Here is a 26382-nt window from a genome sequence, read left to right as displayed (position 1 = left end):
GTGGGTTCTTCCACCAAGTCCAGCTCTTGGAAGTGGCTGATGAGCAAAAAAACCACTTTTTAAAAAAAACAAAAGTAGACTTAAAGAGAGTGTTAAAAGCAACATTTCATGTAATATTTTTAGTGAATACTTTTTAAAACTGTCAGTCTCATTTCGCTTGTCTCCGCAATTGTTCTGCTTGCCATCAAAAAATTGATGGTCTGAAGAAAATACTCTTATTATTTAAATAAGTAGCTAGCTATTAACTGAATTATTATTTCTCTGACAAGGCCATGTGAAACATCTCTTATGTGAGATGCAACCGCAGTAGTTTGGAAAAGCTCTAGGATGCCAGTAAAATACCTCTAAGGCTCCTACAAGGGAGAGGCACTTGGCAAATACAAGTGACCTCCTTTCCACCAGCACTGTGCTCCTGAGCAGAACCTTTGCAGGGCACCAGCCCAGTTCCCTGATGTCAATAAGCACTATAGAGTCCTATCAATTAAATTATAAAATTATTAATATCTGTCCTAAAACATTTTTGCTCCCTTTTTCCTGGTTGGTAAGATCTTCCACAGCCTCATTCCCCCACTGATTTTTCTAATTTTCAGCTGAAATTTATTCATGGCCAGTGTATGCCTGTTTGTTCATGTGCCAATACTATCTTTTAGTTTTAAAAGCCTTTTAAACTCTCTGAGGCGTTTACCCTACCCTTCCTCTTTGATTTCATTATAAGAGCATGATCATATTCCCTCTCAGTCTTCATTCCCCTTGTCTAAATAAGGCAAGTCCTCTTATAAAACAGCTTCTACACTCCCCTAGACTTCCCACTGCATATCTGTCAAGTTCCAGTATGAATTCACCTTTGTTGAACCAGACTGGAAGAGAAATTTTGGATGAGGTCTTAACTCTTAGTTCTCATTACCACACCCAACGCCCACCCTTCACTTCATACTGCCACATCAGTCAGTTCTCAGTACTCAGTTCTCCCGCCATGGAACTGGAGAACTGAATTCATGGAATACAGAATCAGAGAATCATTTAGGCTGGAAAAGCCCTCTAGGATCATCAAGATCACCCATCAACTAGCACCACCACCATGTTCACCACTAACCCATGTCCTCAAGTACCACATCCACATATCTTTTAAACTTCTCCAGGGATGGTGACTCCACCATCCCTGCCTTGGGCAGCCTATGCCAGCACTTAGTAACCTTCACAGTGAAGAAATTTTTCCTAATATCCAATGTAAACCTCTCCTGGCACAACTTGAGGATATTTCATCTTATCCTGTTAGTTGTTACATAGGAGAAAAAACCAACTTGCACCTGGCTTGGACCTTGTTTCAGGGAGTTATAGAGAGTGAGAAGGTCCCTCCTGAGCCTCCTTTTCTCCAGGCTGAGCTGTCCCAGCTCCCTCAGCCACTCCTTGTGCTCTTTCTCTGGACACTTCAGCTCTTCAGTGACTTTTTTGTCATAAGGGGCTCAAAACTGAACACCATTCATTCTTCTCTCTCTTGCAGATCCTCCTCTGTGTGGACAAAAGATTTTGATTGTGCTCATCATCAAGATTTGATAAACATGCCTTGGTATTTTTGTGTCCATAACATCATAATGTTAATATGAAGTAAGTAATAAATATTAATTAATATTAAGTAAGTACCAAGAATCCCACTAGTGCCTGCTACAAGTTGTGAGTCCTGCCTTCAGCACAATCTGTGGTTGTCTCCCAAAGAAATGCATCCTTTTCAATATCACAGTTTCTCCTAGTTTAACAACTTCCTTACGTGAAATTCAAATGCTTTGCTCTAGATCTAGACCAAGGCAGGAAAAAAAACCCCATTTTCATCTCATGAAATAAAGAACCCAGGTCAAGCAGAAGCAATTTAGTTAACACCTGAGAGGGACCAATCTGATTTTTATTTATGCTGCAACATATATTTTGTTCTTATAGGCGCTGTACATGTGCTAGCAACCCTGTCCCCAGGAAGGCTTCGCCTGGCAGCCAATCAAGGCAGAGAAGGCCTCCACGATAGGACTGTGAGTCACACACACACACACACACCCACACGCACACACACACACACCCACATGCACACGCACACAGACACACCCATAACCACACACACGCACACGCACACGCACACAGACACACCCACAGACACACCCACAACCACACACACCCACACACAGACACATGCACACACAGACACACACATGCACACATACACATACACGTGCACACACACACAACAGACACACAGACACATGCGCACACAGACACACACGCACACCCACACCCACAGACAACCACACACCCACACACACGCACGCACACATACACACCCACACACACCCATACACAGACACACAGACCCACACAGACACACTCACATGCACGCCTGCACACACCCACAGACACACACATGCACACACACACATGCACACCCACACCCACAACCACACATGCACACATGCACACTCACACCCACACACGCACACACACACTCCGCCATTTTGACAGTGGGGCAAATGCCCGGGTGCCGGCGACCAATGCCCAGGAAATGAGACTATGGGAGCAACGTTAGCACACAAAAGCAGCTAAATGCAACACAACAGGACCTCCCCCAGACACAACTGGAAATGCTCTCCAGTTATTCAGCCCCCATTTGCTTTGGGTACCTTGGAGAGAGGGGGGTTTGCCTGTAGGGTCCGCTCAGCCCTCCTCCCTCCTTCTCGCCTTTTCTTCCCTGTGGTCCTGCTTCCCTGCTTCACCGTTCCCGAAAAACCAGCTCGCCATCGCGACGACCTGGTGCTCTGCTGCCTCCCCAGTGAAGCAGGCGCTGCTGCAGCCAGCTGGCCCTCATGCGTCCCAGGCACGGCCGCCGCCAGCCTGACCCAGCCGCGCCCGCAGCCCCAGCCTGCTTGCCGCTGTGTTTGGGGCGCTGCCGCCGCACGGACCTGCCGCAGCGCTAGCCCGGCTGTGCTAGTGCCCGGTGCCCGGCCTGTCGCCGCCGCCTGCACCCAGCCGCAACCATCGCCCACAGCCGCCGCGCCCCGACCCCCAAAACCCGCGGCTGCTCCAGGGACGCGCCCGTGGCCACGGCAGCCCGCTCTCCCCGAGATAGGAAGGAACACGCAGTCTGCTACTGTTTGGAAATCGTGCCTGGCCCACCAGAGGAGCTACGGAGACGCAACGCGGTTCACAGCACACACGCTCTGCCTGCTAAGCTGATGCCGACAGACCACCTGGGTTCTTGAGGTAATGCTGTCCCTGTCTTCTGTTTCTTTCTCCTTCTCTCTTTTCCTCTCTCTGCTCCTTTTCCTATCCCCCTTAGGAGTAACACTTAACCTTTTTTTATCAATAAACAGTTCTCAGATATACTGTTGCATTTGTACTTTATTTTAGTCCAAGAAATCTATCAGAAGAATCCTCCCCCTTTTATAGCAGAACAGGACGATATCCTTTACTGCATTTTCTCCCCCCCCTTTTTTTTTTTTTTTCCTTACAAGTTTCACCTATATGTGCTCTCCTGCCTGTCCCAAAGAGCTCAGATCACTGCCTTTCTCTCCAAAATGTCCTGCTCATCAACTGTTGGGACCACTCTGAGCTTGGAGAACAATAAGAAGCCTTCTGTCACTTGCATAGCACAGGTCTCAGTTCTTCCCATCTGTTCACAGAATCACAGAATAGTTATTGTTGGAAGCAACCTCTGGAGATCATTTAGTTCAACTCCCCATGTTCAACCCAGAGCAGGTGACACAGGAACTCGTCCAGGGGGATTTGGACTGTCTCCAGAGAGAGGGAGACTCCAGACCCTCCCTGGGCAGCCAGTTAGAATTGTCTGCCACCCTCAATGAAAATAAGTTCTTCCTCATGTTGAGGTGGAGCTTCTTATGTTTTATTTTCTGGCCACAGCTACTTGTTCTGTCACCTAGCAGCACCGAACAGTCTGGCACCATCCTCTTGGCATCTTCCTTGAGATATTTGTATGCATTAATGATCCATTCTCAGTCTTCTCCAGACTATCCAGGTCCAGCTCCTACAGTCTCTCCTCAAAAGAGAAATGCTGCAGGCCACTCATCACCTTTGTAGCTTCTGCTGGACCCTCTCCAGTAGCCCCTTGTCCTTCTTGGGCAGAACCAGACACAGCACTCCAGGTGCTCCTCACCAGGGACAAGTGGAAGGGGAGGATGACCTCCCTTGACCTGGTCACAGTCTTCCCAATGCCCCCCCAGGATCCAACTGACCCTCCTGGCTGAGAGAACACACTACCAGCTCATGGACAGCTTGTCACGCACCAAGATTCCCAGGGCCTTTTCAGCAGAGATGCTCTCCAGTTATTCAGCCCTCAGGCTGTTCTGGTGCTAGGGATTATCCCTCCCCAGGTGCAGGACCCTACACTTGCCCTTACTGAACCTCATTCAGTTTCTCTCCACCCAGTTCTCCAGCCTATCAAGGTCCTGCCGAATGGCAGCTCAGCCTACAGGTATATCAGTCACTCCCTCCAGTTCTGTATCATCACCAAACCTGCTCAGGCTATCCCTCCATCCAGGGCATTGATAAATAAGTTGAATAAGTATTGATCCCTGGGGAATGCCACTCACTACAGACCCCCAGCTGGATTCTATTCCACTGTTCACAACTCTCTGCCATTCAGCCAGTTCTTGATCCATCTCACAGTCCCTTTATCTAACCCACATTGTCAGAGCATACCTATGAGCATGTTGCAGGAGACCGTATCAAAAGCCTTGATGAAGCTGAGGTAGACACCATCCACTGCTCTCCCCTCGTCAACCCATCCTGCCTTGCCATCATAGAAGGCTTTCAGATTGGTCCTAATGGATTGTTGAGGGATGTCATTTGAGTTGTGATTTTCCTTTACCTGCAGGAAATTTGTGTTTCTGTGTTTCTCCTAGATCAGGCTCCAAGCTAAACCATGAATTTCCAAGGTCATCTCCTCTCTTCTATTTTTTTCTTGGTCAGACAATATCTGCTGTGATGTCCAGTAGCCTGATGTGCCACAAGCCTCTCCATAGTTCCACAGTACATTTGTTTGCCTGTCAGACATTTCAGCCATTCCCTGAACTTCCTAAAGCTCTTCCTCAAGTTATTCACTCACTCAGGTATATAACCGCTCATATAAGATCTTCTCTCTCATTCAGGACGCAAACTTCAGACAGTTCCCCTACCTTAAACATAAAAGAAACTAATCCAACAGCTCCTCCTGCGCTCTAATGAGCACCTGAACTCCTTAATTAGTTTCTCTCATTTCTAAAGATCTGTCCTTTTATAGACCAAACTCTGCTAGTGAACCTGCTGATGTATTTTCCTCTTTAATTCACACTGACCTGCCTCTAGATCCCTTAGTCTGAAGTCCTCTTCTGAGAAAACACAAGAAGATATACAAGAGCAGCATTCTTCAGGGAGCTCCTGCAGTAACCTACCACTGCTCCCAAGCAGAAGAAATGTCCCTGGCAGTGGGCGATGCAGCAGTGACATTTTAAGACTTATTTTGACACCACCAGGTGAGACAATTAGAAAACATCCCCCAATTCTGCTTGCAGTAGGATTTTTCCATCACCAGTGTAACTAGTTAAAATTCCTGCAGTGGCCAACAACCTGCTTGCACTATCCCTAATATCTGTCTGAGCTCTGAAGCAGCTTGGTTTGAGCATCAAGGTCTGCAGGCACTGGAGTCAAAAGGGAGAGAAACCACATAGCTCAGAATACCCAGGTGCCTTCTAAAAGAGAGCCTAAACAGAAGGAAAAGGCTGATGTTTCTACTACCTACTCTGATTTTCTGGGTTCAATGCTGTATTGTGGAATGATCACGGAGCTCTGAAACAAACTAAGTGGTGTGGTGCACCATGCAGAAGTTACCCACTCTGTATCCCCTTCATTTCTCTTAAGTGATAACTTGTATCCAAATCCTCTGTCCCTTCCCAATTACAGAAACACCAAAAAAGCCACAGAAATTAAGCACTCAAAAAAGAGAAAGGCTATATTCAAAAGTTATCCAGAAAAAACAGAGATTTACAAAGATGCTATTTACAAAATATCATGTACTGGTTTTCTAGCAAAGAAATTCAAACTTGCTCCATTGCACAGCTCGGACCAGGTACAGAAAGAACCCTGTTGCCATGAAAAAAGGCTGTTCTGTGAGAAACTCTACTTGTCTTGCTGAATAAGTGTGTAGCTAATGACACAGTGATAGTGAGAAGAAAAAGGAAAGCCTCATCTTTATGAACCTCTGGAGAACTAGACCCCATCCCTGCCAGCCCAGATCTCCAGTGCAACACTGGATGAACCAGGTAAGACAAAACCTTCAGAGATGGCTGTTAGTTCCAGGTTTGCTTTCCCAGTCCTACACCTGAGACACTGGGGATTCCACCCACATACATGCCATGGACCCATTATTTTTATCAGTTTAACTTCTGGAATAATTAAACGCTTTCCCACTTGTCTGGGGAAGAAGGAGTGCAATTAAACAAATAAACCCCCCAAGGTCAGTCTACGCTTGGCAATTTCTGTCTTGTTTTCTTGTGCTGCAGCAGGACAGAGCTCTGCCCACAGCCTCACTGGAGTGCTCCCCAAACAGATCTGTCATTTGATGGAAACTGTGGGCTGAAACAAGAGCATGAAGGGATCCCATAGAGAGGAGCAGGATTTCATATTCGGAGCAGGGTTTGGGGGCTTTGTAGCAAACGGAGCAGACAGTGACTGGTGAGAATGAAAAGAAACACTGCTCCTCCACCAAACGAAGCAGGAGCTCGGCAGTACATGATGATGCAGTTACAGGCTGTATCCTGTTCCCAAGAAGCAGAATTATGATTGCAGAATGGTTTTGGTTTACTATTGGGGTGTTGTGTTTGGTTTTTTCAATGTGAAGGGAGAAAAAGAATTGCTGAATTTTAACCATCTAATTCTATGAAGACAAAGAGAAGTGAGCAGGGAAAAAGTGAAGCCTTTAAAAGAAAGGCTGCACTGCAACAGGAACAGGCATATATGAAGATCCTAATCTCCCCACTGCCGATGAAGCTTCAGCTCCAGGCCCCCAACATGGGTCTCTGCTGACAGCCACAATGCCCCCAGCAGATGCCAACTCCTTTGCTATACTTACACCCTGCTCTCTCTTCTAACATCTCCATTCCAGACTCAGCTGTGTGCTTTCAGAGGCAAAACTTCATCAGACACCAGTCACACCCCAGTCACACCAGTCATACCCCAGCCCACAAAGATAGGACAGATGCCTCTGTTGGCAGTACCTCTTTAGGTACCCTATTCCAATCTGTGCCTGTTCTCAGGGATTCTCCATGCTGGATGTGGTGAGGGACCATGAGACCTTAATTGAGGGGCTTATGAGCTGGGCCGAAGTTCTCAGGCCCACCTGTTGTGGCTCTGGTCAGGCTTACTCAGACAGAAAGCAGAGATCATTCGTGCCACTGAGCAAAACTTTCCACTTACTATAATCCTGTGTCAGGGGAGCTCAGTGATGTGACAAACTAGGACAGGAGGTCAAGCTGCATCCTGATCACAGCTTGTGAGGTCACCCTGTAATTTCCAGCTGCATAGGGTACAGCTAGCTCCCCTCAAAGACAAAGGAAAGCAGGTTATAAACAGCGTTTTGTCCTTTATGACTTCTGCAAATCAGCATACAGAGTGCAGTTGCTTACAGAAAAGGAAAGCAACAGTCCTCCCCACCAACTGCTGCCTGCAACACATAAGAAATAAAACCAAATTATTTAGTAGATGCTCTAGTAGATGTTACAGGCAACTGTGTGGTAAGAGTTGCAAAAATGACAGAAAAGTGGGAGACAGCCGAAAGGGAAGCTGATGACCAGGAACTGACAAGCAGGTAGCAGAGAGGTGGTTAGTGGTTCTGTTCAAACTCCCCTATAGAACCTTGTCCTTGCTCCCAAAAAGGCTTTTTCAGGGTATGAGGAGAACTAGGTACCTCCTCTGGTCCAGGCTCCCCTTGCAGGGGTAGTCTGACACTGATCCTGGTCTCCAGGTTTCCTTCACTGCTCAGTTTTCACTATTCCCACAGTCCAGCACAGAAGGACCTGAGACCACACACGTGCAGTCGATGCTGTGCAGAAGGCAGGGAGAAGGGCCAGGTGAGGCTTGCCCATCATCTGGTAAACTATGTGTATGATGCTACCTTGAAGACACACACAGCCCACCCTGTCCACACAGTTTGCCTATTTCAGATTTTTTTACCCACTTCTCTGAGGCAGTCAGGAATCCCTCTTCTACTGTCTCCAAAACTCTCTGATGGGGCTCAGCTGCATCATGCTCCAGATCAGCTCCTCCCTGCAGCACAGCAAGCGAGCGGTCAGCATCTCTTCATCAGCTATGCTCTCTGGGGGGAAAATGATTCAGAAACACAAGAGAAGAAATAAGTCTGTCTGAAGAAACTGACAGGTTCCTGAAGCAAGGGAGACTTTCTGAAAGATCTAAGTGAATAGCAAAGCTCATCCCAAGCACAAGCAGCAGAGGAAAATCACTTTACTATTCTCTTTAAACTCTGTGAAAGGAAAATGTCTCATTTATCTAACAGAGCACAAAGCCATAAAGCAAGCTGGAAGTTAACACCAGGTTTGCAAGGCCACTGTTTTGTGTCAAACTCGAGTAAAAAGAAGTTTTCAACCCCAAGCCTCAGCTGTACTCACACTGGCTGCCAGCCATTAATCCAGCCCTCCAGGCAGCAGTGGGGGGAGCCCTGCGCAGCTACACCTCCTGCTACAGGCAGAAATGCTCCAGGATCTTGGCCAGCACATAATAAACCTCCCACATCCAGATACAGGGTTTCTCTGTAATGTTACCTCCACACTTTCACAATTTCCTACCTGCTTGGGTGTTACCTGCACCCAATTTCCTACCTGCTTACTGTGGGGCTTCTCCACTGCCCTGTTCCCTCTCCAGCAAAGCCACCCTCAGCTCAGGATTTGTGTCTTGAAACAGCTTCAGAAAAGACACAAGGGTCTGAGTGTCCAGGGGCTGAGCATCCCAAGTGTCACTATCCTGGGTGTGAGCATCCTTAACTTTGCCCAGCAGCTTCCTGAACACTGAATGATCCTCTGCCTTGGCCAGAGCAGCCAGACCCTACAGCAGAACAGAAATGCAGGAAGATTTAGAGAGCAGTCAACTGCCCTATACAGACAGACACAACAGGCTGAACCCTGGCGTTTAGGTCAGGGGACAAAAAATTAAACAGAACAAAAAAATAACCACACACACATACCACTGAATGCAAACTCTGGCCTGTGGCCACTCGCCCTTGGAAGCAGGGCAACAAGCCCTGCTGCCAGCCCTTATCCATATAGGAAATCCCATGAACTGGAGCTGGTTCCAGCACCAAACATTTCTTCATGTCCAACTAGCCAAAGACCACTAAGTGAAAAAGACCTGATAAAGCGTGAATTTAACACTGCTACTTTGGAAGGCAAAGCTAGGACAAGAGATACTGGATCTCACTGCAGAACAAGAAGGGATCACTTGCACAGAAAGCAGAGACCATTTCAAGCAGAACTTTCAGGAATCTCCATTCTCAACCACAATGGAATTCTGTCTCCTAGAGAAAACTCTGGAGAGGAGGCACATAAACTCTGAGTGCTGTGGGCTCTCAGCATACCTGGCAATCAAACCCAGAGCTCCAAAATCTACTTCAGTGACCTGAAACAGCAATCAGAGGCAGACATGCTTGTACAGCTATGGAAATAAAAGGCAAAGAAATAAGCTGGAACTCTTACTCTCATTTCCCCAGAGTCCTTTAATGCTGTAAATATTGCCCCTGAAGACTCATGCTCCCCAACTCTCCAGGAGAGATGCCAGCCTTTCAGAGCAGGCAGCCTTTATTGGAGACTCCAGGGATTCGATAAAGGTACCTTTGAAATGGGAAGTTCAGCTCAGCTCCAGGGAGAATGGCCATTTTCTGCTGTCATTGTCATTTTTATTCTGATGATAAAAAGCCTGTATGCAACTGCTTGTGGCTGCACCAGGGCCGGTGGGCTGGCTTTTCCTAGCAGGTGTAAATGGTCACACATTAGGGCAGTGTGGCAGTGCAATGACCTATTGCAACGACTCCACAGAGGGGAAACTGCAGCAGTCCCAGGTCTTCCCACTCACAGCAGCTTGCCTGCCTGCCAAACAGAGAGTGTGGACGTGAAGGGCTCTGGTGTAAAGAAAACACACATGTGCTGAAGAACAAACGTAAAGGTATTTTTTAAATGCAACATTAATTTGTAATGAGACTTGATAACCAGATCATGTTTGTTCTCCAGGTTTGCGTGCCTGGCCCCTTCCAGATCAAAATGAGCATGTAAAACACAAAGTATCTCCACTCTCACCACCTTAAAGGTGTTCATATCCTGCCAAATCCATGTTTGCACTAATATGGATGAAAAGTAACTTGCATTGTTGCAATATATTTTTCAATTTTAGGGATTTTTAATTAAAATCAGCACAGCATTGCTACCTCAGCATTGTTACCTGCCCCAGGTAACATCCCTTCCTCAGCACATGGATTTGGTTAATAGAAATAAGTTTTCAGTAACTGAAATATTCTGCTGTTTATAGGCTCTTTCCAGAAGACATTTCCTTAGACAAGTTGCTCAGTGGGAACAACAGCCTTTTAGCATTGTTGTGAAAGAGCACACAGTATACTTCAGACTTACATCGAAGCACTAACAATTCCCAAAGATCCTGGGAAAAAATGGAGAAATACTGATACCAGCAGGAATCCCAGCTTCCACTTAGTCTGTAATGTGCTTCCACATTACAGCCTGATCCACCAGGCTTTCACTGCCTGGGACACTGCAAAACTCTTCATGGCCAAGTTGGCACAAATTAGCAAACACCCAGCTTCCACTTGGGAGGAAGAGACTGCCTTCTGCACCAGGAAAATGCATCACCAAGACCTGGCTTAAGCGTGGTCAGAGCTGAGCCACCAAACAGATTCCATGGCACTCCAGAGGTTTGGTCCCCATTGAGAATATCAGTTCTGGTGGCCAAAACACTCCCACCTCAGCACCATGGAACACATCACACACCATGGAACAGCCTTCCCAGCTTATCTCAAACATGCCCATGTCCACAGCAGCCCCATGGCAAGCTCTGAACAGGTTAACCTCTGCAGGTTAAGGATCTAGGAGATAGGTCTCCTGTCTCCATAGCATCTCCACATCTTCCATGTTTTTCCAGAGATCTCAACCACATGTGCAAATAAAGTACACCTCCCCTGAGCAATGTGCAGTGGCCCATAACTGAGACTAAAGAGGGATGTGAGGAGAGAGGGAGGGCATGCAGCACAGTCATTAGCCCAGGTGGCCATTAACTCTTCTCTGCAGGTGGGTGAGCACGGTTATGGCTTTTCATGCCTTATCCATGCTCCTGCTCCCACCATGAGAGCACATCCCAGCAAAAAGCCACTTTATTGACTATTTCTGAGTGATCTCCTTCAAACATCAGCTTTAGAGTGAATGCAAGCATCCAGAGGATGGTGGGTAGGGATCTGCCTAGATCAGAGACAGACTGGGAAGCACCAGCTCAGGGTGGCAGAAAAAGCTGACTCCCTTCAGACCTGAGGGACACTCAGGTACACTGCAGGACGTCAGGCACTGTGAGGAAACTTCCATAGCCATAATCATCAGTCCTCTGTAAATGCACACTGCTTTCGGTTTTGATGTACAGGTGGTGATGAAAATATAAAAAAGTGATTGGAAATCTGCAGGGTTAGGGACTGTTTCACTGCTGGCTCTTCTGTGGCTCCATGGTTATCCAACCTTTGGAAGTTGAGCAGCACTGTTCCATAGGCTGCTGCTGCTCACAGGGTCAGTAGCATGGACAACCTCAGGACTGGCTCCACACATCTCACCCTCAGAGAGGCCCCCTGGCTGTGACTCCACCATTAAGTCAGTCAACCATCAATCAACTATTGTATTGTGCATACAATAATCAGAGAAAAACTATGTTCATGTTTTTCCTTCAGAAACCTAAAGGGATTTTTTTTCAAGCCTGCATCTGTAAATGACTCATGCGGGAGATCCCAGGAAGGCTCTGTGGAAAACACTGACCCCCTGCTTGATCCACACAACAAGAACAAAAACTCAGCCCAAACTTCTACAAAAATATACCAGAACAGAGGAAAAAAAAGTTCTCTAGCTCTGCCACCATGAAAAAAACCACCAAATCCTCACAAGCTCTCTCCCCTAATCAGGATGCAGAAGGTAACAGGAAACTTCTTTCTTCTGCCTCATCCAGAAATCTCTGCATCTGCAAATGAAGGGCGACAATGACTGGACAGGCCCACAGGCAATGGAAATGAACCACAAACACAGTGACATTTATTCTACCTGGGAGAATCAACGCTCCCCCTCTTCATCTAAACCTGGTAGTAGAGGGAACAAATGAGCTGTGCAATAATTTGAATTGAGTTTCTCTAAGAGAGCACAGGAAGATAAGACTTGACATCAGCAAAGCTCTTCTACGCTTCCCTAAATTACTGCAATTTCAGTCTTGTTCTCGTTTCCAAGCAGGTTTCATCCAAGCCAAAACCAAATTAGATAGGAATAGTTTATGTGAAATATACAGAGAAAGTAAAAAACAGAATCAACCCCAAAAATCACATCTCCTTAAAGTGAAAAGCAATTCATCTGCATTTTTCAGTCTGGGGAGCAGAACAGAATATCAAACTCAGAGAGAAGCAACAGTTCTCACAAAAGCCAGCCCCGCACCACAAACTTTGTTGGGGAAAAACCTCACAACCAAATGAGTCTCCACTGGAGGTAGGAGGAAATAGGCAGGAACAGAGTGCTGCACAGAACAAGATACCATGCAGGGATGAGTTCACCAGCAAAGGAAAATAAATAGAGAGGCATCCAAGGCCAAATTCCACTAAAACCACAGGAGCCTGAACACCAGGACAGCCTTGGTGCCAATAGGCAGTCTGACAAAACTCCCCTAAACTTCTATGCTGCCCAGGCTTTACCTCCCAAAATGACTGGTGCTTTCCTAGAGATCAGCTGCTTCCAAAAGGCTCCCGAGAGAATACTCCCGCTGAATGGGAGATCTCCCCTGCAGGAGGGCAAGCACACCCAGCAAGAATGACTTTTAAACAGAAGACATGCTTTTACTTGCCCCAAGGCACTCAGACTTCAAACAAATGACTAGCAAAAGAACACAAAGAAAGGGAGGGGGGAAAAAATGAGAGAAGAAAAATCCACTGACATCTACCACTGGCACAACCTCAGCCTGAGTTACACATCCCAGTTCAGCTCTTTGGAGCTGAACTTGCACTTCAAGCATGACTTTAAAAATACACTGCTGTGGTTCCCCCTAAAGGAAACACCAGGCTCTTGTGGGGAAAAGCTGCTCTGTGTGCTGAAAACAGACTCAGTGCTAAGGTCCACAGGTCCTGCTGGTCCCAGAGGGGAGCTTGGAGAGGGACAGGTCTGTCTGAGCCCTTGCTTATAACAGGCTGCAGCCTGTTCTTCCACTGCCCTGGGGCTGACACTTCATGCTTGTCACAGTTGAAAAGTGATTTTTCAGGAAGCCTTAAAGAAAATCCATTTTTCATTTATTCAGCACTTATTTATAGCTGCAGAAAAATTGTCCAGCTACCACTCTGCGGTCAGACACCCAAACTGGCTCTGAGCTCCACAACTTCTCCCTTGGCTCCTGCTGTAACAGCTCATTTGGGAGCACAAAAGGCCAGGAATGAATCTGTAAACCTTCCCTAATGGGTCTGAAGTGTCGAAGGAACACGAAACGGCAGCGACAGCAAAGCAATAGCAAACAGGGCTGTTGTGCAGTGCTGATGCTGCAGCACACCTGCCTGGGCACTCCGCCAGCACAGCTCTGCCCAGCCACCAGCAGTAAGGGGAGGCAGGAACAGGGACAGGGCCGGCTGGCATGGGGGCATGAAGCTGCCAGATCCCTTCTGGCAGCACCGATCCACACTGCACAGCACCCACCCCAGTGCGGCTCCATTCGTCAAAGTGCACAACAGGTAAAACCCTAAACCTGACACACTTATCTGATCACGGTGAAAAACAAACATACAAAAATCTAATCCTTCTCTGAGAAGGCACTCGGAGGTGCTTGTCTGCCCAGCTGGGCTTGTGCTTGCTACTACAAATATGGATTAGGACCCACACCTCCCTCCTAAAACACCTAATATGTTATATTCCACAACATCAGGAGAACCAGCTGCTTAAGGAACACGAGCTTCCCTTCATGAACATTTAAGGGCTCAGCAGAAAACAATCCTGCACTCCCCAACTTAAGGGAATTCTCCTCTCTGCTGTCACAAGTTTGGGTTTTTTTTTCTAATAAAGATGTGGTCTTGGGCTTTTATAAGCAGAATGCCACAATCGTAAAAGCATATCATGTCCTGTGATCACACACTGCTACTGGAGGGACTTTAATCCAGACAGCTTCCAGCCAGCAACCACATGGGAACTTAGAGAGCATGGCAACCCCCAGCCTACAGAACAGCACTGCTCCAAAGGTTGAATAACCAGGGAACCATGGTAAAGTGAAACAGTAATACTTTTTCCCCTTCAGAAAGGCATGCAGGACAGTTCATGCAGCTTGGTAGAAAAATGCTCTACCAGAAATGGCTGGGCTGAGAACAGCAAGCACAGTCCCATCCTTGCTCTACACTGGCTACAGCTTTTCTGCAGACCCTGCCACTGCACAGCAGTGTGCAGCCAGCACGAGTGCCCACCTAGACTCACCACAATCATTCACAAGCTCTGTGTCCTCCTGCTCCACTGTCACACCAGTACAGACATCAGACATCACATTCGGCTTCTGTGTTGCCCTCGAGCTGGGACAATGAGTGGCATCTGGCTACCACAGCTCAGAGCCCAGAGAACCACTCAGCATACGTCCAGCTCAGTTAACCCCTCCAACAGGAATCAAGCATAGTTTACCAACTCTGACTGCTCTTAAATCAGCACACTGGCAGGAGAAGCACCAGGGGGCAGCTCCCAGCTCCCCCTGTCACACCCTGTCCCACTCCTCCCTCAGCAGCTCTGCCGTACAGAGAGCAGCAGATGCTTCACAGCAAGACAGTGTCGAGGGCTCAGGATATCTATTTTAGGATCTCATATGTCAGCCATCTACAAGTCGATACAATTCCTGAAGCAAATGCCAAAAACAGGAGAAGAGAAATCTGTGCTGGAGCTCTCCTACAACACAAGGATGTCTTCAGGGCAGGACATACTTCTTTACCTGCATGCCTGAGCAACCTGCATTTACAGACGCTTCTCTCAGGTGAGCACATGTTGCCCTTCAAACAACCAGGCAGCAGTTTCCCATGAAACAATTTCCTAAACAAGGCACAAAATATTACAGCCCTTCACAGGGTGAAGAAAAAACTTTCATGATTTATGGACGTAAACACACCTACCTCCTTTTGAGAGGCATCAATTTCTCTGCACTCTTTGAGTCTTTTCAGCACAGCCTGGGCATCAGAAAGAGTCTCAGAGAAAACATTTTCAGATCAAACAAAGAAATCCATTTTATAGCTTTTGCTCTCTGCTGCTGTGCGAGAGAAACAAGGTTAGTTATTTGCTAATTGAATGGATTCGCAGAAAGCATGATGTGATTGAAAGGCATCAGTTTGTAACCAGCACATTGGCTATAAAAGGAAAACTGTGACTTATAAATCCCTTCTGAAGACATGACACAGCCTGGAGGGAAAACCAACAGTTTATTTAACACCAGTTATAAATGGAACATTTATTTTAAACCCAGTACAGTCTCTGTTTTCCTCCCATCCTGAATAGGAGTTTAAAGGATAAGGTAGCATTAGCAAGCAACTCTGTTCACTTGCTTTTAGACAGATTGTCTAATCAGCCCTATGTCCTGCAGTAACACAGATCCCACTGCGTGGCAATCACATGCCCGGCCAATAAAAGTTTTGCTCACTACAGCTCTGGCAAAGCAATGAGCATGAAGCAACTACAAAAGCCAAAGGAAGAAAATCTCTGCAGAACAGGAGGATACGTTGCGGTTTCTCCCAACCCAGGACAAACTAAAAAGATTAAACAGAGAGTAAAAATTACCCCAAAACAGGCAAATGTGAGCCAACGTGTTGCAAATAAGAGGTAATGGTGTGTCCAGACCCATGACATCTCACCTAAATCCCTTGATCGCCTTTTCCCCTCTGGCAGCTCAGCAAGCTCCTCTTCCATACAGCCACTCCACTCAGCATGGGCAGGCTGGTCAGGGCCAGAGCCTGAATCCTTCCGGAGGGACCTGCACTCACTTGACATTGTGTCCTGATGAACCCAGGTATGATTCACGGTAAGTTCCTAGCCAGGAGGAGAAACACCTGCTTCCATTTCTGCTTCTACAGGGTAAAGAAGAAACTCTCTGAATGAGGATAATAAATGTTCTTTCTTCATCAGGTCTTCCAGACTGGGGCAGGTAATTAGCTTCAGCTTGGTTTCCAGATGAATCTGCTTCCTGGCTGAAGATTCCTTTTACTACCTGGTCCTGAGCAGAATAACTTATGAGATCCCTGAGGAGGTTTTTGCAACTAACAGCCACATCAAACATCTGCAGACTATCTGCCACAGAGATTACTTTGGTGAAATTGTGTTTCCTCAGTGGGAGTTTGCCATTGTACGTAATCTCAAGTAAGAGTGGAAACTCCTAAGGTGTTACCACAGAAGCAACAATTGGAGATGGTGTCTGTGCTGTCCAACACGGATTTAAACAGCAGGCTGGCAGGAGCCAAAACCACCTTGTGCATTCTAAAATGCACATTCCCAATGAAGATGGTGCAGTCACAGAAGGACTGCTCCTTGCAGAGAGTGTACAACCAGGGCAGCAACTCCAGCCATAACTGGGAAGCTCCTACTGGCCTCCTTTTGCCTTGGTCTCACACTGCTTTTACAAAGCTCAAATAATGAAAAGGAAATGGATCCCGGTAGCACTTCTCTCTACAAGACAGAAAGAAAGAGTAAGAAAATGACTTTTCAGTTTACACGTTTTAGTTGTTTACGATGCTTCAATTCTTTGGTAACAGCAAGATCCTCATTCTGAACTCACACTCCTCAAATTCAGCAACTTACTCTGACACCTGAAGAGTCTAGATAGTGTTCAAACCTAAATGAGCAGATATGGACTGGGTACTGAGTCCCAGGAGCTATAAAAAAGGAGTAGAGCCTCCCTGATGTGCCATACGTCTCCTGGAGGTGTGAGTGCCCATCAGATCAGGCACCGCAGTGCCAGGCTGTGCCTGCAGCCAGGGGCTGGAGCTGATGCTGAATTCAGCAGCTGGTTTCTGAAAGGGCAGGCAGGGAAGCTGTTGCGGTGCGTGTCAGACTGCCAGTGTTTTCTGACCCAGCTAGCAGTGGAGCGTCTGGAGACGGGTCAGCAACAACACCGCCAGGGATCTGTGGGGCACATGGGGAAACCCTCTGGTCTCGGGAGCTCGACGATGGTGTGGTCAAGTGGCACAGCAACAAAGAAGGGACAGGTACACCTGAAATGCCAAAACGGAAGATATTTATTAAATAAATAAAAGGGCGTAAACATGGGTGCAAAACAAAACATAAAAAGGCTACTTCAGAAGACATCGAAGTGAGGCCAACATGCATATATATAGTCTCTCATAGAATGTAGACTCTCAGAATGTTCTAGAAGCCTTCTGGCTAATCATGGGCTGTTGATCTGCATGGCCACTCCCAACTGGTCCCAGAGTCCTTTGCAAGTCCTTTTCTCCTCACCATAAGCTGCTTGGATGTCATCAGTTGTGGCTTCTTCTTTCTTGAGGCCTGATGGTGGGGTGTGGCTGTGTGGCCAGTCCCTAGCCCATCCCTTCCAGGACAAACTTGCACAACTCCTCCCTCTTCTTTCATTTAAAATAAAAAGTATAACAGTCTTATTTTAACTAAAATGACACTCTACTTAATGGACTTTATAATCCATTTAACTAAACTTGAGAACAAAAATACATTGAATACTGTAAATAAAGTTTACAACTAAACAGCTGGGTTCATGCTGCAAAGTTAAATAAATAAACAAATGGGTCAACTGGCCTAACTCCGAGGGTCACCCACATAACTAAACAGGAAATAACAGCAATCTCGGCAACAAATTATAATTTTATATATATATAATTATAACAAAATTATAAGTATAAATATACATATATATATATATATATAATTATTATTATATTCCTGAATTATAACAAAAATCAGGAACTGCCAATTAAATATAATAGGAAAGTGGGGGTAGGGTTGAGGGCTGACAGAAAGCAGTTAGGGAAGAATGGCCAATCTTCCCTAATGGCAGATTAGGGATGGCAGATTCTATCTCCCATTCCATTCTCAGGGTCAGTGGGTTCAGGGACATGGGGGGCATAATGCAAAAACTGGGAAAGGAAGTCTGTTAAATATTGCAAAATCAAAACTAAAATTTAAATTATTACCTTATTGAAATGAAAAATAATCTCTTAGCATCCCGACCATGTAACAAAACAACAACACAATAAATGCATCTCAAAAGAAATCAATTAAATTTAAGAAAAATTCTAGAGGGGAGTGGGGTTGATTATTTTGATCTTAAAGTGTTGATGTAATGGTTTTAGGGTCTTCTTTGGCAGCTTTTAAAAGGAAAGCAAGACTTAAAATTGAAAGGTTACATCCCCTCTCTCCTCTGCTGATCCTCACGAAACCTCGCTCCCGAGTACCAAAGCCCGCGGTGTTCTAGGGCCTCACATTGGGAGTCTCTCTGAGCTGTCCTCAATACCCCATGTTCACTGGGGGGCAGCACTCTTCAGTGCCCCATGTCGGGTGCCCGCATCCTCCACCAGGTGTTGCAGCCCATCTCCAGCCACTCCACTGCTAGCCGGGTCAGAGAGATCACTGGCAGTCGGACACGTGCCGCAATAGGAAGTAGGGCATGAAGACCTGTTCAGACTACAGAGGAGAATCTGAGGTGTTAGTTTGAAGCTGCAAAGCACTAAGTGATTTGGGACCAGTTCATTTTCTCCCCCAAATCACTGGTAAGATGAGCAGGGCCATGTGAACATTAGAGACAGGACTCTGCTTGCATCCCAGGGCCTTCAGCACACCATGGTCTCAGCTCATTGATTTATGAGTTGTTTCCCCTAAAATGTAATTTCTGGGAGAAGTCCATAAACCTAATCCCATCTACCAGAGCCCCTCTTTAACCTCTATGCCTCCCCAACCCACTGCAGGAGGGAGGAGAGATAGGACATCTGCTAATAGAATTTTTATCATTGGGTCATCTGGAGTTTTTATCTAAGATAGACAAGATAAAGTTATTACTGCCTTACTGCCTTGTCCACACACTAGGATGCCTAACAGTGGCATGTTAGGCAAAAGGGAACAGTATAAGCATTAGAGAAAGAGCCCGTGGATGGACACGAATGACATGATCTTCAACGTTTAACATCTTTGCACTCAGCTTCCTGCTTTCTTGTAGGTAACAGGACTAGTATAGTCTATCACCAGGGTACGAGCTTTAACAGCCACTGTACATACACCAATCTCAAAGCTCTGCCTCGCATGAAATCAGGCTCAGAGGATCTCCCACCTTGTACCAAATCACATCATAAGCAGATGCTGGGTGCAGGCTGAGCTGACATCTCACTTCTTGAAGGCACCAACTCCTCTGGAGCTCAGCTTTTGTGGGAAGCAGGACTTCCTGTCCACAGGCAGGCAGGACCCCAGCTGTCCTTCTGCATGGCACTGCTTTTGGTGGCTGTAGAAAGACAGAGAATAGAAGAATAGAAGAGAGTAGAGACATCACCTCATCCCAGACCTACAGAAGGCTGAACAACAATGTTGGTAGATACCAGAAATGCAGGAGGGCTCTCCTGTGCAGCCAAGAGCTCCCTCAGGCTTTAAAGATGAAGTGCTATGAAACTTGTTTTTCCAGCACTGGGAGAAGATCATAGATGGTTTTGACATCACCTCAATGCAGAGGTGTTATGCTCCTCAGTACTTCTGAAGCAAGAGCACAGGGCTGGTGAGTCCTTCTCTGTAAGGCAGAAAAAAACGTGTGGGTTGATAGCCCACCCTCCTGCCCCGGCCCCAACAAGCCAGAGCTTCTTCAGGCACATCACTATCAAAGTCTGGCTGATCTGCAGCTCATCTTTCCAAGTACCAGATCCACCCCCTCCCCCATGTACAGGGCCAACCACCTGTACTTCCAGTCGATCCAACATGCAGGCTCTGCTCTCCTCCCACACCATTTTAAACCACAAGGAACCAAGCTGCCATCAGCAGAGTTGCTGCTGGTCGTGGGAGAAGAGACAAACCCGATTCTTTTGCCAGACTCCATGTAATAGCGGTTTTAGTCCACCCACTCCTTCCTCAGAGGATTTCAACTGGAAGTCCTTCAGCTGAGTTGAAACTGAGTCTGCTGGTTAAATAATAATAGCTACGGCTCTTCCTACAAAATGATAAGCAGGAGAAATCGATGTCCTGGAAGAGACGTCTGCTCACTTTGCTATGAACAGCCTCCTGCATGAAACTTATTGCTTGCACCGTGGCAAGCTGGAGGAAGCAGCAGCACTGTCTGCTCCCTCTATTCCTGGCAGGAATATAGAAGACATATTTGCTCATGAGAGCTCAAAACAGTGAAGCTCTAAGCAGCCTACCAGCATGTCCCCTTCTTCATTACAGCAACTCGGAGTATTGGAAAATGTGTCCTGAGTAATTAGCACAGACATATTTGTTTAAATACATTTTATTTCTTTATTTATAGGAACCCAAACCATCCAGTACCGTCAAAGAGAACAGGCATTTATAACAAGGGGTGTTGGCCAAGACCAGCCCTAAGGCATTTGCACCCTATTCAGAGGACCCAAGAGCCAGAGGGGACCACCATCAGCAATCTGATTGCTCATCCATCATTGCCTCACAGATTTCCAGGCTCAGTAACTTGGGTTTGACTAATGTCTCTCTTCTAGTAAGAAGCTCAGTCATGATAACTGGTTTTTAAGTGGAGTATCCTCCACCATCACACAGTTAAATTTTGTGTGACTATGTCTCCTAGCCATCCACTAGATTACTTTTGGGAGATTTGGCTGGGGAACTGGGCAGAACTGGGAATCTCTCTCTGAGAGCAGGTAACTGGTACTTCAGCAGCAATGAGTGCTGACAGAACCTGCACTGTCTTCCTCTGCCAACACCACTGGTAGGAAAAAGCCAATTGTCACTTCTTCAGCTTAAAGCGGCTTCTCTGACTCCCCTTGGGAGTCAGCCCCAATGGGGACTTCAAACTTAAGGTAAAACATGGCTTAAGCAGACTGTTCCTGGGTTGTCTCACACATTAGCCACATGAGAACTGCCCTCTTCCAAAATACCACTCACTGGAGTCAGAAAGGGGACAAAGGAGACAGGGCATTTGCCCAATAGAGCTGCACAACAGGCCTTGCAAAATTAATCCTTTGAGGGGACATCTTAAGCCTCATTCCTGTCAGTTTTCCAGGGGAAGCACCAAGGTGGCTTAGGAGTTTTCCTTCCACTGACTTCCAATGAAACTGCAAGATCAATCCATTTAAGCCAAAATTTCAACAGTGCCTACAATTTCTAAGGCTCTACTTGACAACTTTTTGATAAATATCTCTTTGTCACCCTTAAGCAACAGTTGTCATCTGCGACTGCTCTCAGGATGCCCACTTCAGCAAAGATGACTTTTCCTTCTGAACCGCAGAAGTACTGGAGGTCCAGAACGTGTCTGCAGAAAACATCACCCTCTACTGTGCAGTTTCAGCTCTTTATGCTTTTTTTCCACTTATTTCTGTCCTCCCACACCTCCACAGTTTGAGGCTATCATGTTGTTTTCTTTAAACTACATTAGAACAGGAAAAAGATCTCTCAATAGCAATGACCTTTCTTTTTTGGGGGAAGTTGAAGGAAGAATGAAAGAGGAAATTCTATCCACAACTGAAAAGTGTGCCCAAATTAAATCACTTCTCTTCATTATTCATATAATTACTTGCATCTAGATCCAACAGACTCAAAAGCCATGCACATCACCAGGTTCATCAAAAGATAACTGAAATTTAGGACCAAGCACTTTAGCAATCAGACTCTACAGAGACAGGGGCTCCAAAGGTGCACGGACGACACCATCCCACCCTCACAGTTTCTGCTGCCACTTTACCCGCACCTTCAGAACATCCATCACAAGGCACAGAAAGAATTGTAATGCCTCTAAAGTTTAAGCAAAAGGATTCTGTATATCCCTTGCTATATAATTAAGGACTTTTACAAGGTGTGGTCAACACAGCTGCTGTCATTAGTAATATAACAAAAGCTCTTCCTGTATCCATCTCAGTGACTAGCTTGGGGATGTATTCCATGCCTGAAATTCTCACCAGAGATGCACATGGAGTAGGCTTTTTGTACCTTTAAAAAAAAAGAAAAAAAAAAAAAAAAAAAGTTAAAAATCCAACACCTATTGCCTCACTGCCAAATGATGAAGCTGTCCAAGCATACTAGTTCTGTGTGGCACAGACCCACAGCCTACTGCTCTGCTGCAGCCATGCAGAGACAGGGAACCTGCAGTGCTCACATGGATAATAGAGCTATATAAAATCATCCTGCACACCCAGTGCAAAACTATAAGACAGGGAGTCCTATGCAAGATCTAAAAAGCTAAAACTAAGAAGGCAGGGAAAAAAAGTGGACAGAAAGAGATAAGCAAAATGGAAGTATCCAGCTTTTCTGTCCCCACTTAATGCCACTTCTGTTGGAGCTGATCAGAGGGGCTCACAGGAGCACTCCCACAACCCTCCTGTTCCCCACACTCAGCTCTCTGCTTGGGGAGCTAAAATCCGAAGTGGTCATTGCAGGAGAGTGGTTGCCAGCCCAGGAAGGCTCCCTGCCCGATGAGAAGAGCTCACCATATCCCAGCCCATTTGCACTCAATCAAAGGCTCATTTCACAATCCTCACGGAAATCAGTGAACGAAGTAGGATAGAAAGCTGGGATACATCTCTTGTGTTGCTCAGGCCTGCAGTCCCTTGGGCATGACAGTGGCCTCGGAGTGAGGGGGCAATGTTCTATTTTTAGCTCTGGGGAGTTAAGAGCAGAGACAGCCTTAAATCACGATCTGAATACTTTCTGCGGCTGTTTACCAGTTTCCTGTTTTCTTGTTACCAAGATGATGATCTTACACTGAGGGTTATTAGAAAGCCAGAAAATCAAGGACTGCAATTCAATTTTCTTACCTCTCCCACAAAAAGTAATTCAGCCTTTGAAGTGCTGAAAGAGGCTGAGGGGTCATTAATTGTCTCTGGGGTGCTCCAAAGGGGCAGAGCAGGCAGCTCACCCAGAGGATAATGTGAAATCCAGCACAAGGAACCAGGACACACCAATTTGTTTTTCAATCTATTTTGATGCAGTTCAGAGCATCAGTGCAGACTAGTAACAGAGGAAAATAAGCAACACTTTGACTAAATTCAGCACTCCACAGTCTCTAAAGGCAGCAGAATATACCACTCAAACCCCACACATTTTGGCTGTCTGCACTGATGCTCTGAATAGAAATACAATAGATCAAAAAACAAACAGCTCTTCTACAACTCTTAAAGGCAAATTTTCTTCAAACCAAGCACTGCCCCAAAAAGCAAGCAAAATCATGCAGTGGGAAACCTGCACAAACCCAAAGAAACAGCCAGTTTGCTCCAGTCACTGCTCAGCCATGGATCACCGTGCCCAAGAACACCAAAAGTCCTAATTATATTTTGCAGGTTCCCTTAACATCCTCAAAAAACAAAAGCTGGGCATCTGAACTGCTTTTTGTAAGGTAGGTTTACATCACAGATGATGGTGTGTTGCAATTGCTTAGTGACTTATTAAGAAAAACAAAGTTTTTGACCAGTTTTTTGTGACCCATTTTGCATCAGCAGAAGTACAGGAGCCATTTGTTCCCACAGCCAAGGGCTGACATGGCTCTTTGCCACCCCTAAGGTGCCATGATGCAAAGGCCTTTAAAATTATACTTCTCAGGCATGGTTACCCTAAAATGGATCTGATTCCCCCAGACTTCTTTTTAAGTACACAGGATTACTGGGAGCTGAGTCTATCAAGATATCTGGACTTCCACCACTGCCACCTCCTGCATCAGGCTGTCAAGAGAGGCACCTCCTCAGCCCCAAAACTCCACTAAGACAAAAGGACTTTCAACAACTCTTCGAACATGAGTGCAGATGCTCCAAAACAGCAGAGGAAGATTGTGAAAGCCAAGTAGGGTTTGCCCACAAAGCCAACATGCCTCCTCCATCTCCTGGAATAATTTTATAACTGCTGAGCTGATTTTTGAGGGACAACATGGACACTTTGGGCACCTTCTTTAAGTGGTATGTCCAGGAAGTTACAATACAGTGGAAAGAGAGAAAACAAGAGTGAATAAGTAGGGCACGGAGGCTGGGAAAGGACCTCTCTGTTCTGGTCCATATTTCAACAGGTTGTTCCTGCACCATTCTGCCTTTGAACCAGGATGTAAACTCAAATTCCTCTTCCAACACAAGGCACTTGGCATATCTTAACCAGAACCCTGCAGAACCCTTCTGCCTTATGCTATGTATAGCCCATAAATCAGGTGTGTCAGCCTTCCTGACCAGCACAGTAGAGGAAACTGCCCCCAAGCCTCACCTCACTGCAGCTTCTCCCTCTGCATGGAGGACGTGGGTCCTGGTCAGGACCCCCCACAGCACCTCTCTGTAACATATCTCACTTGCCCTGGGGACAGGGACAGCCCCGAGGCTCTCTTCTCCCTGCTCCCCTGCAGCAGCTCAATTGAGCTGGAGATCACAGAGGAAACCAAATGAGACTCCTCATTTTTTTGGTCTAGTGAAAAAAAAAATGTTCCTTTGTCTCTTGACAGGTCAGTCTTGATGGATAATCTCAAAAAACAGATGTGATCAGTGGTCCAAAGCAAGGAGAGGAATCTACTGTGACCAAAGGACAAAATAAAACTCCTTCCATGCACACCTTTAAAAAACTTCCTGGAGGGTCACACCTGCCTAAGCAGGGGCACAACCCTAATGCACAGGTAATATAACAGGTTTGGAGGGTAATGGAACCCAGCAGACAGGCTTTGGCTCACTGGTAGAGACAAAATTTCAGAGGAAACATCTTTTATGTGTAGGTTTCAAAAGGAAAGGCCCCTGCCACAAGGCAACGATGGCAGACGGGACATGGGCAGTGTTTAAAATGAGAAGGACGGCGTTTCATGGGCACTCGAGGAGCTCCTACAAGACTGACTTCGATTTAACATGGGTAGAGTGTGGGGGTCCCCGCACCCGGCCAGGTTGAAGACAGAGGCATCCTTCGGCTCCCCTCAACCTCCTGAGAGGCTTCGCAGGGGCTGGTCCCTCTCTGCTGGGTGGGGGAGCCACCACCCGTCCCGTCCCCCGGCTCCCCGGCACGAGGCGAAGCGCCCCATCCCCTCCGAGGCGGGGTAGCGAGGGGTGGCTGGAGCCGGGACAGCCAGGCGGCGTCAGGGGGGAGCCAAGCCGCCCCGACCCCCCGGTGCCGAGCGGGCCTGGCCGGCTCCGCCATGGTTTTACCTTTACTGGGTACGGCGCGGCGGGCACGGCGCGGCGGACACGGCGGGCGGCGGCGGCAGCGGGAACAATAAAGCTTCAACAGCCGTCCCTGTCCAGCCCGCTCCCCCCTCACGGCGCCGCCATCTTAGGGCCGCGGCAGCGCCTCTCGCCGCCTCCGTCCTGCTGTCTTCCAGTCGAATTTTATGTCCCCTGGCTGAATTTTCTCATCTTTTGTAAACGTAACTGATGTAGTCAGATAGCTTCTACAACAGAAGTTGCTTAATGAAGAATATAACTCTTTGTTTCGAGCACTGCGCAAGGTCACATCACCGAAATTAAATATGCATTAGGTAGGCGGAGAATATATGTTAGGCAGTTTCGTCTGAATGTTACTGCATAAAAGATACGGCTTTTCACCCCTTGGTGTACGTGATTTGTGGAAACTCTACCTTACACCATGTGCAGATTAAACGATGTCTCCTTTCTGAACTAGACGTGGTGTCTGTGTTTTGGGAGCTCTTTAACCCGGTAACACTACCCCCCGTCCCCGGGCAGCCCTGAGGGACCCACTGGCTAAGGTGACTGCTGTCCACCCCCACCTCGTGCCCGCACGACTCTGCCGCTGTCGGACTCTGGAAGGGGCTGCCCAAGGAGGTGGTGGAGTCTCTGTTTCTGGAGCTATTTAAGGAAACACTGGACATCGTGTTTAGTATCATGGTCTAGTTGACAAGGCAGTGTTAGATCATAGGTTGGACTCGTTCTCTAAAGCATGTGATTCTGTAATAAAACATCACCTTCCTGTGTTAGAGTGGAGGTTCATTCCCTGAGGGAGGTGGTAGTCGTGGCCG

General features: G+C 46.8%; 1 protein-coding gene and 1 long non-coding RNA gene across 2 annotated transcripts in view; both read right to left on the bottom strand.

The window, feature by feature from the left end:
- Positions 1–17206, bottom strand: part of ZBTB40 (zinc finger and BTB domain containing 40) — a 37193-nt gene extending 19987 nt beyond the window's left edge. Inside the window, 8 exon segments of the mRNA XM_071448804.1 lie at positions 8203–8246; positions 8249–8344; positions 8865–9087; positions 15398–15531; positions 16130–16350; positions 16352–16674; positions 16676–16869; positions 17182–17206. Coding sequence (XP_071304905.1) covers positions 8203–8246; positions 8249–8344; positions 8865–9087; positions 15398–15531; positions 16130–16350; positions 16352–16674; positions 16676–16869; positions 17182–17206 — 1260 coding nt within the window.
- Positions 17207–17488: 282 nt separating this feature from the next.
- On the bottom strand, positions 17489–26038 carry LOC139600517 (uncharacterized). Its single transcript, XR_011682591.1, has 4 exons — positions 25556–26038; positions 19826–20010; positions 19564–19731; positions 17489–18923 (listed from the first exon to the last, which is right to left on the bottom strand). It is a non-coding gene; the product is annotated as an uncharacterized lncRNA (long non-coding RNA).
- Positions 26039–26382: the final 344 nt, after the last annotated feature.

This window comes from Agelaius tricolor, unplaced genomic scaffold, assembly GCF_023055355.1.
Source record: "Agelaius tricolor isolate 1412-34295 unplaced genomic scaffold, bAgeTri1.0.p SCAF_28, whole genome shotgun sequence".
NCBI classification, from domain to species: Eukaryota; Metazoa; Chordata; class Aves; order Passeriformes; family Icteridae; genus Agelaius; species Agelaius tricolor.
This window is presented reverse-complemented; position numbering and strand designations above follow the sequence as displayed.